Source organism: Neodiprion pinetum, chromosome 4 (genome assembly GCF_021155775.2).
Source record: "Neodiprion pinetum isolate iyNeoPine1 chromosome 4, iyNeoPine1.2, whole genome shotgun sequence".
In the NCBI taxonomy this organism is placed as follows: Eukaryota; Metazoa; Arthropoda; class Insecta; order Hymenoptera; family Diprionidae; genus Neodiprion; species Neodiprion pinetum.
The window spans coordinates 14932786-14951940 of record NC_060235.2 but is presented as its reverse complement, the minus strand read 5'-3'; the positions used below and the strand labels follow the sequence as shown (position 1 = coordinate 14951940).

Below are 19155 nucleotides of genomic sequence, written 5' to 3'. Positions count from 1 at the left end.
AGTAACATTTTCTGGAATAGGAGTATCAGTTAGATTTATTGACCATTTATTTTTTCCAATTGAGTACGAGTCTTTGTGTTTGTTCGAAGATTTTTTTTGAGCAAGTAAATTAGTGAATTTATTGATATTCCGGTTTTTGATAGCAATGAATTTATTGTTTAGCATCCGATGTTGGGATTCAAAGAATTTATTTCGTAAAGTACTCCCTAGTTTAAGGTTAATTTGTTCTACTAGGTTAATCATTATCTTTTCCGAGTTGATAATGTGTGTATGAACATCATTGATTTCTAACTTCAGTAGCGATATTTGGAAATAAGTTGTGAGTTGTTTAGCTTTGGTTTTTGATCTTGACAGGTTAAAATTAATACTATCAAAGGTAGTCTTAGAGAAATTTAAATGTTTAGGCATTATTCCTTGTTTCTTACATCGTAGGAGGAAGATCCTATGGTTCTTCATCCTCGACATTTTTTCGGCTGTCCGGATCTAACGGCGTAAGTAATCAGCTGTAGCTTTACCGTGTGTAAGCTCGATGTTATGAATAAAGCCCATAGTTCTCAGAAGTAATCCAACTTTACAAACTGATGAATTCTCGACCTCGTATATAATCTATTATTTTTTTCTTAATTCAAAAAAAGGTAAATAACACTTAAAGACATTCTTAATTCAATTAATCAAAAGGTTCTTACTGATCAATAATAAATAAATCGTTTCGAGGAGGGCCCATATCCGGGTCGAAACGTTAACTAAAAATACGTTTACTTAATTGACCGATCACCAAGATTCTATAATAGATTATATACGAGGTCAAGAATTCTTATTCATTAGTTTGTATTATCGATAATTTATTGTAAAAGTAGATTAGGGGAGGTTGGGGCAAGACGGCGCCCCTAAGCCGGTTATTACTCGTTGTGGCTTTCAACCATCGAATCAGTTTACTTTTGACCTATTTCGAACAAATCCATGGACATTTTGATGAAACTCTGAAAAAAAAAACTTTACTTCAATTGAAAAAATTATTTGATTAAAAAATATTATTATTTTCAAATGCTCCTAGTGGCTCATCTTACCCTACAAGTAGAGTCAACTTAGTAGACAATCAGCCTGAAAATGAATGTTCAGGTCGTTTGACCAGAATTCTTCTCCAACTTCGATCGGGATGGGATGAGTGAGTGAGAGGGTGAATAAATAAATAACACGATTTCGCGGGAAAGACAAGACGTTTGCTTTGGCATAAAAACCCTCACGGTGCAGAGGGAAAAGCCGAAGCAAGACAAATGTTTATTAACTGCAAATACGGGATAATACAGTCGCTGGTGCGTTCCTAGTGAACTAGATTGAATAATCATTCGATGATCTTAAGTCAACTTATGAAACCTCCATGAGAAAACCGCGAACCGCAACCTCCAACGCTAACGTGGAAGCGGGTAAGGGGGAGCGTCAGGGTGGCCCAATGTCATGAAACCTCCATGAGAAAACCGTGAACCGCAACTTCCAACGCTAACGTGGAAGCGGGCAAGGGGGAGCGTCAGGGTGGCCCAATGCCATGAAACCTTCATAAGAAAACCGTGAACCGCAACTTTCATCGCTAACGTGGAAGCGGGTAAGGGGGAGCGTCAGGGTGGCCCAATGCCGTGCAAACAGCGGTCCCGACGTCTCGGAAAACCAACGCTGAAGTGCTCGGGCGACAATGTATGTCGCCGCGATGACGCTCGCCCCGGAGACGGGCACCTCTGGTCCAACCGAAGGGTGAACCGCGTCTCCCTAGACTAACTTCAACGCATAAATCTTAAAACTACGCGAAACACAATAATCGACGCGCGCGGGTGAAGGAAAACCTAACACGTCCTACCTATGAGCGCTCGAGCCTAACTGACTTGCGCTGCACCCTCACCGGCCAAGCTAACGTACGTAACTTGAATCACTATAACGTTGAACTAATTGTAATGTGAAATAAGAAAGTAAATCTGTTGTTGTGACCTTATACGTGGTAAATAGGTACAACATACGAATATAACGAAACTAAAGTATTTACTGTTATGAATTTACAAACTAACGTAATAATAATAAAGTTGCGCGAACAGGAACTGATCGGGATTAACAGAGAATTGAATTCAACTAATTTCAATTTGTGCCGGAATGATCTTTTCAGCGTGCAATAATTGTGCCCGTTTATTCACGACCTCTTTTTTCAAAATTTTCGGAGACGCGAAAAATCTCGGTTCTCCCCAAGTCTCTATCATACGGTACGTACGTGTAACGCATGCCTGATTGCATTTAGGTCAGAATTCCGAATTCCGAATTCTAAATTCGCTTCCGAAGGTTCGTTTGGGTAAATTATAATTCTAAGAACAATGAAATAATAATCAATGTAGAGTTTTGAATGTATAAGAGGTAAATATAACTAAGAAACGTTCCAATAAAGTTATCTCTTTCGTTGAAGTATTCGCCTTTATTCGTAATTTTTGCCAGAATATCCCGGTTTTGATACAAGTATATCAATAAATTAGCAATTTCCGATAATGAGTTATCACCGGAGTGGTCGGTCAACGATTATTTACAGCTGATTCATTGGATTTGGTTGGTAAAATTTATCGAGCATCAACTGATCGAGCGAGCTATAATTTTTTACCAGTTTAACCGGCCAAATTGCTTAACCACATTAACCAGCCAAATCGGTTTACCAAATCAACCGGCTCAGTCGGTTAACGGGTTGAACCGAGAGCTCATTAACCAGGTCGACTAATTTAATCTGTTAAACCGACCAAATTGTACAACAATGATCTCGATAATTTCAACATGTGTTGCTACTCTGGATCCGCATTACTAAAAATTGGCTGTGTAGATTAATTTACAACTAGTGAAAAATTTTTCTTGCAAGTACCCTAAAAATAAACAGGTAGCATTATTTTGACGATTTTGAGCCAGCTTTATTGGGTGAGTAATTGTGGAAGATGTGCCGAGCGCGTCAATTTGTCACGACAGTGATATTCACGTGCCTTCGTTATCACGGTACGATAATTCGGAGTATTTTATAACATGGAATGTTACATTTTCCGATTTATTTTGTGATTTATTTTGATTTTTATTCGTAGATGTGTGTTTCGTACCATCATCAAGCTGAGGATGCGCTTCTGTTTACACACACGAATGTGCGTCCGTGGGTGCGCGGCCGGCAGCGTGTGCCGCGGCAACAATACCGAGGTTAGCGCCCAAGATGGGGTACAGCAGGGAGAGAGGTGAGGTGCCAATATTCAATTCGTAAACGAATAATAATAATTCACCCAGACGAACAAAATAGCAATTTCCGTGGCGGCAAATCCAGATGAAATGACGCACTCTGATTGGCCTAGCGCTATCGCTTATAATTCAAAAACTATGCGTCGGACGAGCTTCCGGAAACGAAATTCTCGGTTGGATTTCAACGAGGTATCACGCTGGCTAGTCCGTGGGAGGCAATTTAGGGTCGCGTATTGTAACGTTTGCGGCCTTTCTCAAGAGCTGCTCTGTTCGTGGTCCTTATATACCCAGTTTATAATCCCCGTGTTGTTGCCTCGTGGTGTGTAGAGGTTGTCCTGCTCATGTTGATCGAACATGCGTGTACTTGATTACCTGTACGAGTATATCGGCTAACCGGTACGTTGCAGTATGTTCCTTGTTTATGAATAGAAGATGAAAATATTTGATTTTATGTTTACCTTTAATGTTTGATTTGTGTTTGTATCGATTCTGTTAACAGTACAAAATATAAATATGTCTGTATCCTGGTTACTGCTAAACGTAATGTAATCTAGCATAATCTTTTTTTTTCTACCCGTATAACTACATTTTCAACAGTTTCTCCAACCGTTAAACGCTGTGTCATATCTGTAGATTTCTTCTTTTGTGAGTGCCATTAGCGCGGTCAGTTCTAAGATTCGTTTCGCACCTTGTGTTTGAATCTCAAAGAGCGAATTTAATATTATTTTGTTTCTTTTTTTTTTGTATCGCTTCTGATTCAGAATACAACGAATTATTGGTTTCATTCGTTGAGTTGGGCATCAATATCATGTGTCAATTCTCTCTCCCTAAAATTACTTCTCCTTTCTCCTCAGCACTGAGCTACTGAGTACAGCAAGAAGCCGAAGATTAGCCAGCTGACGATCGGGAGGCTTCTTAATCACGCTAGGCGCTTAACAAAAGATTCCTTTTCCATATTCCATTGCGACTCGCTAAATTATTGTGGTCATATACTTATATTGTAACGCGGATTTGCAATGCATCAGGCCACCCGGAGGATATATATTATAACGAAGTTCTGTTCACGCCCCTTATAATATACCTTACCTTGGCACAGTTGGTGCCATTGTTACGCCCCAAAATACCTTTTTCAAAATTCCGATTTATTCAGTTTCTCACACTACATGTTGTCACATGAATACTTTAATCCTCATATTTTTGTTAAAACCATTCCCACCCCTTTTAGTAAAAGTCACGAAGAGACCGATAACATTTCCCAATATTATCCATCATTCATGGTCAAGTAGAATACAAAGAACTAATCTGAGAAATGCTGCGATCAATCAATCACGAAATCATTTTTTCTGTTGAGATGAATCTTCGTCAATAGTTAGGACAAATCACTAATGCTAAAAGCACAAAATTGCAGTAGAATACTCATTAAACAGTATGAATGCATACGTAAAAATCACAATACGATGTCTTTGTCAAAATTTTTATTATAGAATCGGCGAGATTGAGAACCGTCAGAGCATCCAAGCCGCGCTCTGGCGTAGGACTCGATCTACGGATTACCACCAGGGGTCAATCTTGCACTTCATTAGCTAATTAACGCGCGCATTCATAGAACAAAGTTGCAGGTGCGGGCTCTTGGACCCTCATGCCCAAGAAGATGTGTCTTTTGTCTCCGAAGCTGCTAGGTGCGTAGAGGTGAACCCGGCTAGGCCCTTCCGAGCAAGAGTTAGTGTTGGAATATTGTAATTTAGACTGGCCTAATAGTCCCGAGCCTTCTCGAAACCAGAGCTTCTTAATTTACTCTATCAATCGAAAGGACTCTCTATCAACATTTCCTTAATTAAATCTGAGTTTAAAATAATGGGGTAATATCAACTGTTAATAATAACAATCAATTACATTACCGTTTTTAATTCAGGACGATGGGTAGATTACGGGCCGAAAAAACGCCGATTTGTTTCATTTTTGTTGTTTTTGTTGTAATTCTATTGCATTCATACTACCACTTTTTATTTATACGAATGTACACATATTAAAGTATACATGCACATTTTTTTTTCATCAGCGAGTACTCAAAATGGCGCTCATGGCAGCTGGTTCAATGAATGGCTTTTTTTAGCAGTGGACGGACTTCCGGCTAAATGGCTGGTCTGAACAAAAAGAAACCAAACCTCCTTTGAAGTCAAGATATGAAATTAGAACTTCAGTCGAACACATTTTCGATTTCCAAAATTAAAAAAAATGGCGACCGTATGAACAAAAAAATCGCAACAATTTGTCACTTTTTGGCACAGTCATTCGAGTTTAAAAAAAGTGGATAAAACAAATTTTTACTTTTGTACTTTGTATTAATTCGCTAGTAAACTGTATTGAACCTTTTGAACAATAATATCTCAGCACATCAACATAAATTCTTAATTAATGAAGACTAAGTGATTAACTATTACCGTTTCGAATTCATCATTACCTTCTCTATACTGAGGTGAGGCTCTGATCCCGATTATGACTGATCACCGACCGATTACGAACACTTGACGGTTCTTAGTCTTGCCGATCAATCTAAAGATGAATTGATTTGAGTAGTTCTATTCAGTATTATGCGAATCATTGCTTTCCCAATTTCATTAAATTGTGCATTTTAAACATAAGGAGACAAGCTTTTTTTGTTACCAATAAGGGTAAAACATATTACTCATTTTCCAGTCAAATTAGTAAAAATAGAAAGATGAACAGGTTAAAAGCTATGAATTGCTGGAGACCTTTATTTTGACATAGTTTCAAAGAAAGTACAAGAAGTCTTGACCTCTACCAGGCTCAAGGGTCGCGGGAGCCTGCTTTACTCTAAGAGCTGGTGGCCACTTGAGATACGTCATTTCATAATCAAAAGTTTCCATCTTATCATACTGTTTCAACATCGCTGATAATTGATTCGGAAGCCTGCCTAGCCTCCAGCACTGGAGAGCGCGGCGGGACGGATGCTAATTTTTGAAGAAAATTATTTAAAAAACGTCTTATCATAAGCGCTCGTTTTTGATGTGGCAGCAATGAATGATATTTTGAGTTAAATACTAAAGATGACAGACCCTTTGGTAACTGGAAAAATAGTGGCAGACAGCAATAAAGTAGTGGAATACACTTTTAAACATGTCACGTACATACGAAGTCTATAATTGTGCTTCATGAGACGAGTTTCATAATATATACTAATACAAGGCACACTAGGGTGATCCTTACTTAGGTTGTTGATGATTTTATTTCAGACCACCCCCCAAATCGACTATAAATAATTCAAAAACAATTTCCCAATTATTTCAGATTTTTAGATCAATTCTAACCCGTGCCTGTAGATGGATGGATATCACCATTTAAAATACACCTGTTTCAGATATATTTTCAGCATATAATTTACTGTAAGAGTGACGATGTTCGAATCAATCTGCAATTGTGAAGATTTAGTGAGTATTAGTACTACTATCTGAGAAAAAATTCACATCATCATACCAACCAACCTCGACGAATTGCACACCCTAGAAATTTGACTTTTTCTGTTTATTTATAAGAAATGCAATTGTCTGTATTACCTGGTATGATGATGTGAATTTTTTCTCAGATAGTAGCAATAATGCTCATTAGAACCTCACATTCATGGATTTCTTCGAACATTATTACTCTTACAGTCAAATATATACTAAAAACGTGTCCGAAGCACGTGTATTTTAAATTGGGAAATCTTTCCTCTTACAGGCACGGGTTACAGTTGTTATAAAAATCTGAAAAAAATGTGCATTGTTTTCGAATTATTTATAGTTGATTTGGTGGGGTGATCCGGAATAAATTCGTCGACATTCTAAATGAGGATCACCCTAAGGCACACGACAACAAAAATAAATTTGAACATACAGGTGATGAGAGAAATTGAGGACAATGTAGTCAGGGCGTCTAGGTGGTCTAGTGGAGTAATGCTCCGGCAAAGCATCTCTAGACACCAGGTTCGATTCCTGGCTCCGTCGTTAATTTTTCAAATCACCAAAAAAATTTTCGAATTTACATTCTGTGACAGCAATAAAGACACGCAAAAATGTGTGTAACTTACTTCACAATATGTATAAGGGCTGAAATGAAAATAAATATTTGCAGAAAGTGATCCAAATTCTACAAACAAAAAGGCAGACAAAAATCTTGACCCGAACGCCATGGAAGACAACGACAAAGAGCGTAAATCTGCGCAAATTAGAGAACGGGTTCTACAGTTATTTTCGATTACTAGAATTTTATTTCGTTACGTTAGGAAAATGTAAAAACATATTTCGAAGATGAAGAATAATTACTTACCAGGTTCAATTCCAGTTTTTCAATCACTGCGAGCTCGCATATGATGCAATATTCTAATTCACAATATTCGGTTTTTTCAAACATTGAACTGCAACTTCAATCTTTAGCGCCACTCGTTTCTATATCTAGCGGCGGAGATATGAGCCTTGTGCCAACTAGTATTTGTGATAACGAGAACACCTTTTCCCTTATTATTGTTTGATTTTTTAACTGTTGTTGACTTGTAAAATGAAATCCAGTCAATTATTTAAGTACTCACACCCACTCTACCAGTTCGTGTGAGTACTTGAGCCTAGCCAGCCATACAACGGATTCTATGATTAATAGCGTATCATACCGTATCTTTACCTAAGAATTGACGCTGAAGAGTCTGGCGCCCAACGAATATCTTTGGCTATTGTTTATTTGAATTCCGGAAAATAATAAAATCGCGCCAAAGTGTCAACGGTAAGTCTGTAACTGAGGGTAACAGCAGTTTGACGTCCTGACATGGCGCTTGTGGCGACGGAGGCGAGGTACCTTTATAATATAGAAAGATATATGTATAATATAGTATACATGCTTGTGTAGAGAATGACTACCAACAGGCAAAGAATCGTGGCGGGAATGGGGTACAATTTTCCAAGCCTCATTAACCCCTGGCCCGACGTGGTATCTAAAACATGAACTTTTGACCGGGTCCCTGACACGCTGCTACAGTTCAGCCAGATTTGGGCTACATTTGTAATCTAGTAAACATTCTGTGGCTCTGATGGCACGGGTTAAAATGAATTTGACACTAACGATTGTCTTTAGACGTTTCGTGCAACCCGAACGGTGCTGAGGTATTTTCTGTTTTTTTGTTTTCTATCTATTGAAGATAAATATGTACCGTCATCAACATTCTGTTAAAAAAATTTGTGCTCTGTGAGAAAGGTTGCATGTATTCTTGCGCTATCTGTAGCATTTCTCGCAGCGTTCACTTCGAAAGTTCCGCAATCCGACAAAATGGTCATTTTATTTCTTCTCTTGCAAAAACAAATCAAGCTACTATTTTTTGATAACCATAAAATTATTGGATTTGAGACCCTAAATATCGCTCAACTGACTGGTCTATTATTTTAACTGCTATATTTCACCTGGCACTTTACAATCGTTTACGGAGAATTCTTTTTTGTTAGTAAAAGTTATCACGTAGCTGGAAATATTGAGTCACTCATGAGATATCTGGTTGGGTAAGATAGAATTAGAACATATGTTATGCTCAAGGTTAATTGATTAAAGCGAATCACGTGTCATTGAAATAAAGTTTATCAATCTAAGTGACGACATGTATTCCACTCTGTCTGACCAACATTAACGCATTTATTGTTTTTAATGATAAATTTTATTGATGTTTTAAATTTCGAGTATACGATTACGCAGTTGGTTAATCCACTGCCGAGCAATCATAGAGGACCTAAATATTTCTTTCAATCTGAGAACCCGCAAAAGGGAACCCTAGAATCACTTTTCTAAAGAGGCAACATTTTTTAACGATTACCTGTATCTCTTTCAATTTATCACTGTGTCAATGCAGAGATAGATTCCGTGACTGATTGGCGATCATAAGTAAGAAAAACCAAATACAAATGCGACCATTTCATTTGAAGTTATGATCGAAAATTGGGCGGAGCCCACAGATGCCCAATATGAAAATATGTCCTGAAAAATATGTATGCTAGGGTTGATAAATGTTATATAGTTTCTACCATAAAATTATTAGAATTTATACTAGAAAAGTGATCATTTTAGTCAGTAACATACAACAGTATTGATTTGTTAACCTCGAAGTTATACACATGAATATCATCTACCCAGAAATTTATCTATTTAACTGTTTCCATTCAAAAGGATTCAGATGATTGAAAATTCCAAGCACGATCGCGCTTCCAGAACAAAGGTGCACCTATATGGTCTATTTGTCAAACCTTGCACCTTGAATATTCAAGAACATCCGTTTATGCGAGCCACACTACGGAGAACTCGAATATCCAAATGAGAGAATTGAAAGCTTATTTTTGAGTTGTAATCGTATGGTTTTTCAGTCGCTGGGTTATATATTATTCGAGGTGCGTGCATTGCAAGGCAAGCAATTAAGTACAACCGATCAGTCACTGTTGCTTAGTTAATACGGGTTTACAGAAGTCTGAGATTAGCTTGATTAATCGCAGACTCAAATGAAGTGAACTCGGAAAGTGGAAGATCTACTGTCGATACTTATTGAATGTACAGTAGCATTCAGAATATAGTTGCTAATTTTAAATAACCGGATACTTTAATAGATTAAAATTAAAAATGTGAGTAACCCAGAAAGGTACAAAAGTATTTGTATTTGAGACAAGTAATTTTAACGATATTATTACTTCTTTAAATTGTACCTTTGTCTTCGAGTTTTGAGCGCTTCCTGTATCGAAAAAAATTATGATCTGATGTATTTTTTGTGCAACTGTGAGATCTTGCCGCATATAAAATCTGTTTTAAGGTGGATCTTGAAGTAGTATCAGAAACCATGTTATTTTAAATTATGAGTTCTGTACGTGCGAAGGCAAGAAAAATTATATAATTGTATTTTTTGCTGTGTGAAAAAGCAAATATTTTCGCCTAAATTCTGAAGTTTTAGGAATAGATGGACATGAGAACATGAGTAATTGTTGTTATACAAAAAATGTTTCAGAAATTTAAGTGTTTCAATTTTTTCATATGGAAAGATCAATATTTCGGAGTACTTCCTGAAATTTTCAGACTGGATTGAAGACGGAGTAATCTTCAACGAAAAAATTGTATCAATATTACGGGGATTTCTAATTTCCTGAATATATTCTAATTCCCCGGAATATACTTACCGATTCGATTGAAACACCACCATCATCCTACTTTAAAAACTGGGATATACTTCAAATTGTCTACTTTTCTATGCGAAATAATTGAAGCGGTATATGTTTGTGTCTTTGCATATGCAGAAGCCAAATGGAGCTTATAATAGAAATGACAATAGTAAGTGCGAAGAATTCGAGGACGAAGATTCAATTCGAAGAAGTATCACATTTGATCAGCGTGCTTCTTGTAATCCATAAGGCCTATCGACCTAAAAATGAGCGGATAACTCAGTATATACTATATGCACATCTAAATTTCACCCCTTAAAAGCTGATCGAAGGTTCCTGAATCGGATCAACTGAAGTATATTTCATTATCATCTCAAAATTCAAATTCATTAAGAATTGTTTTATCTGATTATTAATATTTGTTTCATCAGCTTTGTTGGCTAGTTGTAAATTGGGTGATTCACTTTTTGACTAGCTCGGCTAGTCAACTTTCGGATAATTAACTCCGTTGAATGTCATGGCCTGTTTCAAGTCAGGCTTCGTAACTTTACTGATTCTTAGTTGAAATACGCGGTGTCCGAATTTCGGTGTTTTATTGTGTGTCCTTTTGCTATATCATTCCTTCCAAATGCACCCTTCCATTTTTTTCACTTGTGCGAAGGTCAAGTACAAAAATTTCGTTCACTACGCACCTTGAAGGTCGCCAATTCCATCGCTGTCGCTATCCTGAAAGGACCTCGTCCAAATCTGGTAAACGATTGTATCTTTCCACCATTCTCTTTCGGTTGAATTTTGGGCCTTTGTTTCCACTGTAAAGGCCAAAATTATCCAAAGTACAACACTAAGAAATGACATGGCAGTCCGCACGCTTGCCATGTTTGCCAGTAATCTAGGTGTCTGATTATGGTCACTTCTCTATATACAGTGGCTCTAGCTAACGATATCATTGGTCTTATCGCTAATATTGCGATAAGATATTGGTTTGTTTCTGTGCCTAAAATTTGAACTCAAATTGCTAACGAACTCAACATAATACTGAATTTTGTAAGCCCTTCGTTCTTGCATAATTAATTAAGCATTTGTGACCGCTACAGTTTTTGTTTTCAAAATTATTGCCAAATTTTTCTTTGCTATTAATGTACTCAGTTCGTGTAAGTTCTTATTCATATAACTTGCTTTTTGCATTGAAAAATGATCTGCCTTTAGTTGCAGCCATCTTTCAAACAGAAATTATCTATATATTAATGCAGTGGCGATAAAAACCAAATGAAAGGCAAAGCGTCAAGACTTTCGGTCTGTGCAAGATATTTCTTTGAGAAATATTTGGAAGATGAAATCAATCATGCTAGATAACAAAGTAGTGATTTAAGGCAGGGGCCTATGGGTTCCAGAAAGACAAATCTATAGTTTTATTTTTAAAGTGCTAGGGTGTAGGACCTACAAGAATATGTTATACCTTAGAAGTATGAAGTCATTGTTTGTCAATATAGATACTTGAAATTGTGGTTATAAGTATTCAAAATTGACTATATGAGTCATTCCATGTCAAACCGTACACTTTTCGACCAAAATTGACTCGGCCATTTTTGAATTGTACATAACGTTTTTCATCGATGATATACCCCAAATGAGTAAATAAGTGTTCGGAAAATCTACAATTATGAAAATTTTCTTGAAAAGGAGAATGCTCAAAGTGCTCCACAGAAATTGTGGAATCGTCATACGCACCCTCGTTTGAATGGTACTTTTTCAACCTATAATACGTCCTTCTCCATGGGCTTGTCTTATAAATAGAAGAATACGCTTTCGATCGACAATTATTTACTTTGAGTTCATAATAATTAAATAAATAATGATTGAACATTACTTCAAGTAATAATTTGAAAGAACTAGATCAACGGCAATCAATAGGTTCAGAGACATAGGTCCAAAGACATAGGTCCAGAGACATAGGTCCAGCTTCATGAAACCTACGCAGTCTAATGACGACATAGGCGGTAATGTCCATGTGTGAAATTAAGCTATCGAAAAGTGTACATGCGAAACGAAAGCTCTAAATGTGCAAAGTTGAGAATTTCACTTATTGCACCAAGAATAATCGAAAATGGTGGTTGGCGAGCGGAGCGCATATATATTTCACCAACTTTTCCATTACGTTTTATATTATTATAAAAATAAGAAACTTTTTTTTTTTGTACTACATTCTTATAAAATAATAATGCAGCACTAACTTTTAAATTGCATCTCATGTGACTAGTGATAAACTTTTGTATATATTTCTTCAAAAATAATAGTGTAGTACGATAACTTTGATTTCATCCAATATCAATATTGAATTTTTTGTGGTAATAATTTCTTGTAGAGTTATTATATGGCAGGGCGACTTTCTCATTGCATCTCATATTATTATTAATAAACTTCTTCTTGCATATATATTTCTCATAAAATAATACTGAAAGTGAAGTATTATAGAATCCAGTAATATAGTCTTTGGCAAATGACTAAGCATGCATGTTTTATCGACACAACTGATGTTATAATAGGAAAATAACAGACTAGCTTTCTTAATGCCAATGATTGATAACGTAATTGGCTTCTTGAACTCCAACGGACAACAAGATTATAAAAATGATCAAACTTTCAACATGACATCAATAATCTTGCAACTAGATCTACTACAACTTCAATTACAACTATAAAACGCATCTTCGTCGTCACCGTGAAATTCGTTATTACCAAATTCGTAATCCTTTAGCTCGCTGTCAGAATTCATTTCGGCCTCCGAATCTTCCAAATTTTCAAGTCGTTTTAATTCAATCATTATTTCATCAGCGCTGAGATTATTAAAATTATACTGTACTTCTCCATCGATGTATTCGTTTTCTCGTTGATAATTGGAATGTTTTTTTTTTTTTTACTTTACTTTTGTTTCGTTTCAGCAACTTCTTTTGAGAATTGCGATATCTTTTTCTTATGCACCGGAGAACGTCTATCGTCTCATTTTCGAACTCATTCTTGTCTCTAGGGCCAATAAAGCAGAGAAAATCTTTCGCAGCCACTGAAATAAAAGAAACTGTTAGTGTTTCAAATACTATATATATATATCGTAATGACAAAATTAGCCGAGAATGGATTTCCGTTCAATTTGAAGAAATGTAAGTTCTTGAAAACTGAGATTGATTATCTGGGGTACACTGTGTCGCATGGAGAGCTGAGGCCCAACCTTCGAAAAATCGAAGCTCTGGTACAATCGCCCATCCCCCGAACGCAGACCCAGGTAAGGCAATTGTTAGGATTAGCATCTTATTTTCGTAGGTTTATACCAAGATTCTCGCAGGTAGCAGCTCCTCTCTATAAACTGACTGCAGGTAGCACCAAGATGATAACGTGGACAGACGAACACACCGACGCTAGAAACAAGCTCGTTGAACATTTAACATCAGAACCGTTGCTGCGAATATTCGACCCTAATCTTCCGATCGAACTGCATACTGACGCTAGTGCTCTCAGGTATGGCGCTGTATTACTCCAACGCATTGACGAAGAAAAACATCCGGTCGCTTATTATAGCAAACGTACCATAGACGCTGAAACTCGTTATCATTCGTATGAACTCGAGACCCTTGCAGTTGTAAATGCAATAAAGCACTTTAGACAGTACCTAATTGGACGCAAATTTCTAGTTGTGACGGATTGTAACTCACTGAAGGCTGCGAGCCTTAAAAAAGATTTAACGCCACGAGTTTACCATTGGTGGGCATTTTTGCAATCGTTTGAATTTGAAATAGAATATCGCGCGGGTGAACGTATGAAGCACGCCGATTTTGCATCTAGAAATCCACTTGGAGAGAAGAATGTACTGAAAGTAGTCAAAGACGACGTGAATAAAATAATTGAATTAGCTGATGACTGGTTGATCGTAGCACAGCAGAAGGACGAGGAACTAAAAACTTTGTATCGCGAGGTAATGGAAGGGGCGGAAACCGCAAAGACATACTCAATTAAGGACAAAATCTTGATGCGAACGATAGAAAGAAAATCTAAGCAAATCACGTTACCTGTAGTGCCAAGGCTGATGGTACCCGTGTAGAAATTTGACTGGGCTTGCCCACTATTAGACTAGCCCCCGAACGGGCGGATCCAAAGATCGCCCTACTGTTGGGGCGCTAGACAGTGAATATACAGTTTGTCTGTGAATAATTTTATTTGGGCGGGCTGTATAGCACCTCATGTTGAAAGTTATTAATCTTCCCTGTAATAGTTTCTACAACAAAACTGGCATGGGCCTGGACTGGGAAATCCCTGACTTATATTTTTAATCCTCATAATTATATCATTGTTTGATTCCTTGACTCAACAATCGATAAAAAAACGTTTTTACATGTAAGTACATATTTGCAATCGGACGAATTTGTTCTTCAATTATTTCACGACTTTAAGTGGACATATTTTTACATTTTTTCTTATTGGAACACTATTATATACATGTCGCATCGCAGTCGAAGACGAAGTCCGGACGCCGCACTCGACCTTTTTTTATGACGTTTATGGAGGGTCAAATGTCGAACATCGAGTGACCAGATGTCGTCAGGATGTTGAGGAAATACTTAGCCTGTTGGGGGTGCGTGGTGCATGTACCACGAGTGGGTTGTATCGCGTAGAGGCCTAGGACAAAAAGAATAAAGAAGGGCGAAGAGGTCTCAGGCTTTTGGGAAATGCATTTTGGGGACTCTCTCTCTCGGGTCATCGAGTCACAAAGAGCATATTTGAAAAGGCTCTGCGCGATACACTCCGCTAGCACCACCATCGAGAGATCTCTTTATAACGTTTATTCTGCATCTTTTAATCTATGTATCAAATCATCTAATAAATTCTGTACGCTGTGTCACTGCGGCCGTCAGCGAGATATTTATTGTGTCTTGAGAGCACACTCTTGCTCTCTCTATTTTATTTTTAACACACATTATTTGTGTGTTTCTGACATACATATATGCTTCATTTGGAATTCAAACCTTATTGTTGGTATCGTTTTTAAAGTTCCTCGATTTTTAGTAATCATTCGATTTTCTTCTTCACCACGAAGACGTGTCAAATGTGATACAAATGTGTTATCAGCGGATAAAGCAACTACTTCCGGTGAGTAATTATTTTCCGCAGTTGTACGTATGACAGCTAATTTTTTACACACTACCCTCCTTTTTTTCTTGCAGATTATTCAAAGTCAAAAATGAAAAAAATCCTAAATACGCAGCTTGATAAAACATTGTTGACGGATAAATCTGTACAACCAAGCAAGTTTAGCCGAAAAAGTATCAGAATCAAAATTTTTATTCCATCATTTCCTTTTCTTTTCTCGAATCTGTTTATTTAAGACTTTTTTTTTAAGAGATATAACCAACTTCAGAAGTGAAGGAGATGATTCACTGTCTGACATTCAAGGTTAGTTAGCCAAACTAAATCAATTTTATTTATTTCGATTATTCATATCTATGTTTTTTACACAAGTTTATCACACGATCACAGACTCGAATATAGCTCATAGATGTAGATCTGAAGGTCATTCTCCACGTATACCTAAAGAAATTGATACTGAAAGCCACCCATCAACTTCTGTGCATCATTTCACACCACGTGCAGCAAAAATACCTCTGTGTAGCTCTGACACACAGTTTTCAAAAAATTCAAAATCCGTTTATACTCGAAGTTGTATAGACGCTGCATACCAGAAAACACCAGTATCAACAAAAACTTCGTGTAAGTAGTTTAATGTTCAAATTTTTTCTTGAATAAGTATCTTGTTCCCTTGCTAGATGATTCAGGGAAAAAATGTCTTGTTCGCAAAACAAAGCTTCTTTGTATATTAACTGGCTCTTATACAAAGAAGTTAGAGTTATTCTCTTTATTTTAGTTATAAATATAAGTACTTATGGGATAAAAATCAATTTTTCAACCTGAAATTTATTTGAAAAACTTTTTTTTCACCTCTCTTAACTTTTCCATCAGATTCAAACAGTCGTACTGTTTTTGAAGATGGTGTGTCACAGACATTTCTTCATCAGAACTTTAACAGCAAAGGTACCTCCATTGTCCACTCACTCACGAGTTCTAATAATAATGTATCAGTATTTTATAGGTTTACTCGTAATTCACTTTTAATCATTTTCATGTTTTCAGCTGCTTTAACAAGCTTGCAAAACAATGTTCCAATCGTGCAACAGGATGTGAAGGGAATTAAAATCGGAATGAATATTATGAAAAACGATATTGCAGAAATAAAAAATATTCTAAAAGAAGTTTTACGAAAAGCACCGGGGGGGATTCAAAATCCGAGTTTTCAAGAAACTTATAATTTAAAACTTCCATTGCCCACTATGAATGATTTCGAAGCATTCAACTCAGAATTAATAAATAATGACAGTTTTCGTTCTGATTTTGTAAGTTTAATTTGAGAAAAAAATTCAATCAATATTTGTAATCTATACCGTAATAACTGTTCATATGTTTTAGGCTCTATCACTATTATTTATAATTGATTCGTCCAACAGCCTATCAAGGAACGTTACTAACATAATGAAAAAGTTCATATCCAGGGTTGTGGCAATGGAATATACAGCTTGTAAGTCCATTGCTAACAAAAAAATTTTAAAAGGAACACCTTTTTGTAACTGCTTAATAGGTAAGACTAGTACCTAAATAAAAGTATCTTAAAAATGAACTTGATTTTTGAGGTGTTCATAATAGATAAATATCCTAAAATATGATTCCAGAGGCATTTAAAACTAAATACGAAAATGATCAGGCTATGTGCCGGATTTCCGAAAAATCTGTCCTCGATAAAGTAGGTCAAGTTCTTGCGAACGCGCGAGACTGGGATGGCTATAGAAGCCATCGCAAGGCAAAAGAACCTCAAGATAACAATTGACTTCACAACAAATGAAGATGTTACCGACTTCAAGTACAATCTTATGAATATTTTGCTGTTATAATGACGAGACTGAAGCTTCAGCTTCATGTGATAATGTACTGTCAACAGATTTATTAAATAATATGTTGAATATTTAAAAAAAGTGATTTGTTTATGTATAGTATATGAAACCCATTGAATTGACTGGGAGCGGATCGGGCGCTGCACAGCCAGCCCCATATAATGTCCAATATTGGTAGGGAATGTCAGACAGAGCCCAGCTAGTCTAACTAGATTTGGGCTATACAGCTCAGCGTTACACGCCTTGTCCGGCGCTAGAGAGTCTGCCCAGATAGCCCCCATCCAGTGTATAACCAAACTAAATATCGCCCACCTAGCGCCCGGACCGAATTTCCGCACGGGTATGGTCACTCATACACCACGTACACGCGAATATCTGCCATTTAGGCTGGGAAAAGACTCTAGATAAGGTATATGAATTTGACTAGTTTCCTCATATGTCAAAGTGGGTTAAGAAATTTGTAGAAAATTGCATTTTATGTCAAACTTGCAAATCAGTATCGAGACCAATGCAAGCGCAGTTGCATCCAATAGAAAAAAATAATGTTCCGTGGTATACGATTCACATAGATGTATCTGGTAAACTATCAGGTCCTTCGGAAAAGAAAGAATACGTTTTCGTGTTCATAGATGGATTCACAAAATTTGTGACATTAAATTGGATAAACCGTCTGGATACAGAAACAGCAATTAGTCAGATAGAGAAGCACTCGTTTACTTTTGGGGTTCCGAAACAAATCATTTGTGACCAAGGTTCAGGGTTTACAAATGCCCGATTTAAGAAATTTTGTGAGGAAAAGAATATCGTGTTACATCTAATAGCTTCAGGGACGCCGAGAGCTAACGGTCAGGTTGAGAGGGTCATGTCGACCATGAGGAATATGCTATCGGTAAGCAAGGCCCAGGAAAAGAGATGGCAAAATGAGTTGGCAGAGTGCAGCTTGTGATAAATTCGACTGTTTACAAAACAACAGGGAAGAGTCCCGCTGAGATTTTATTTGGTACAAAAGTAAATGCGATCGAGATTGAACGCGTGAAGCACGGTAGCGTGGAAACCGATAACGATAATTTGAATGAACTTAGGACAGAGGCTGCAAGTAGCATGACAGCAGAAGCCACGAAGGAGAAAGAGAGGTTTGATAGAAAGAACAAACCGGTTAAGCCATTCAAAATTGGAGATTTTGTAATGGTGAGAAACAATGACAGGATAAAGACGAAGTTAGACGCGAAATATCGCGGTCCCGTAGAAGTCGATGCGGTGCTTCCGAACAATAGGTATCTGGTTCAAAAAATTGGCTCTGGATTGAGAGGACGCAGTAACATTAAGGTATCTCATGATAAACTGATCGTAGCTCCAGGGGATGAGACAAGTCAGGACAGCTGTGTCGCAGAAAGTGAAGAAGACGACCACAGAATCGTGTAGCGATTCGTGGGTTTTTGTAAAATTGTGGCGGCACCAAAAGTTGTGCTCATGAGCGCAAACATGGGGTTTGCAGAGAGATTGTGCCCACGTAGATCGGGACAATAAATGGTCGTGCATTTTTTTTGTTTCTGTTGGTTTTCGAATTCTGCTGAGAATTCGGAGAGAACATGTAGTTCTGGTTGATTCGGATTTATGTGTAGAAATCCGAAAAAGAGCAGGGCACTCTGTGGGTTATCGTTGTTCCAATTCGAGAGTGCAACTTTGGCTTTCGATGCTCGCTGAACTTGATCACCCAGAATCCTCGAACCCAAAGCCTGAATGTATCTTGAGAATGATTC

At 37.2% G+C, this 19155-nt stretch overlaps 1 protein-coding gene across 1 annotated transcript in view; it reads right to left on the bottom strand.

The window, feature by feature from the left end:
* LOC124216758 (maltase 1) overlaps positions 1-11307 on the bottom strand; it is a 152708-nt gene extending 141401 nt beyond the window's left edge. Inside the window, exon 1 of the mRNA XM_046621670.2 lies at positions 11102-11307. Within this exon, the coding sequence (XP_046477626.1) occupies positions 11102-11285 (184 nt within the window). The 5' untranslated portion in view covers positions 11286-11307. The remainder of the gene's footprint in view (positions 1-11101) is intronic.
* Positions 11308-19155: the final 7848 nt, after the last annotated feature.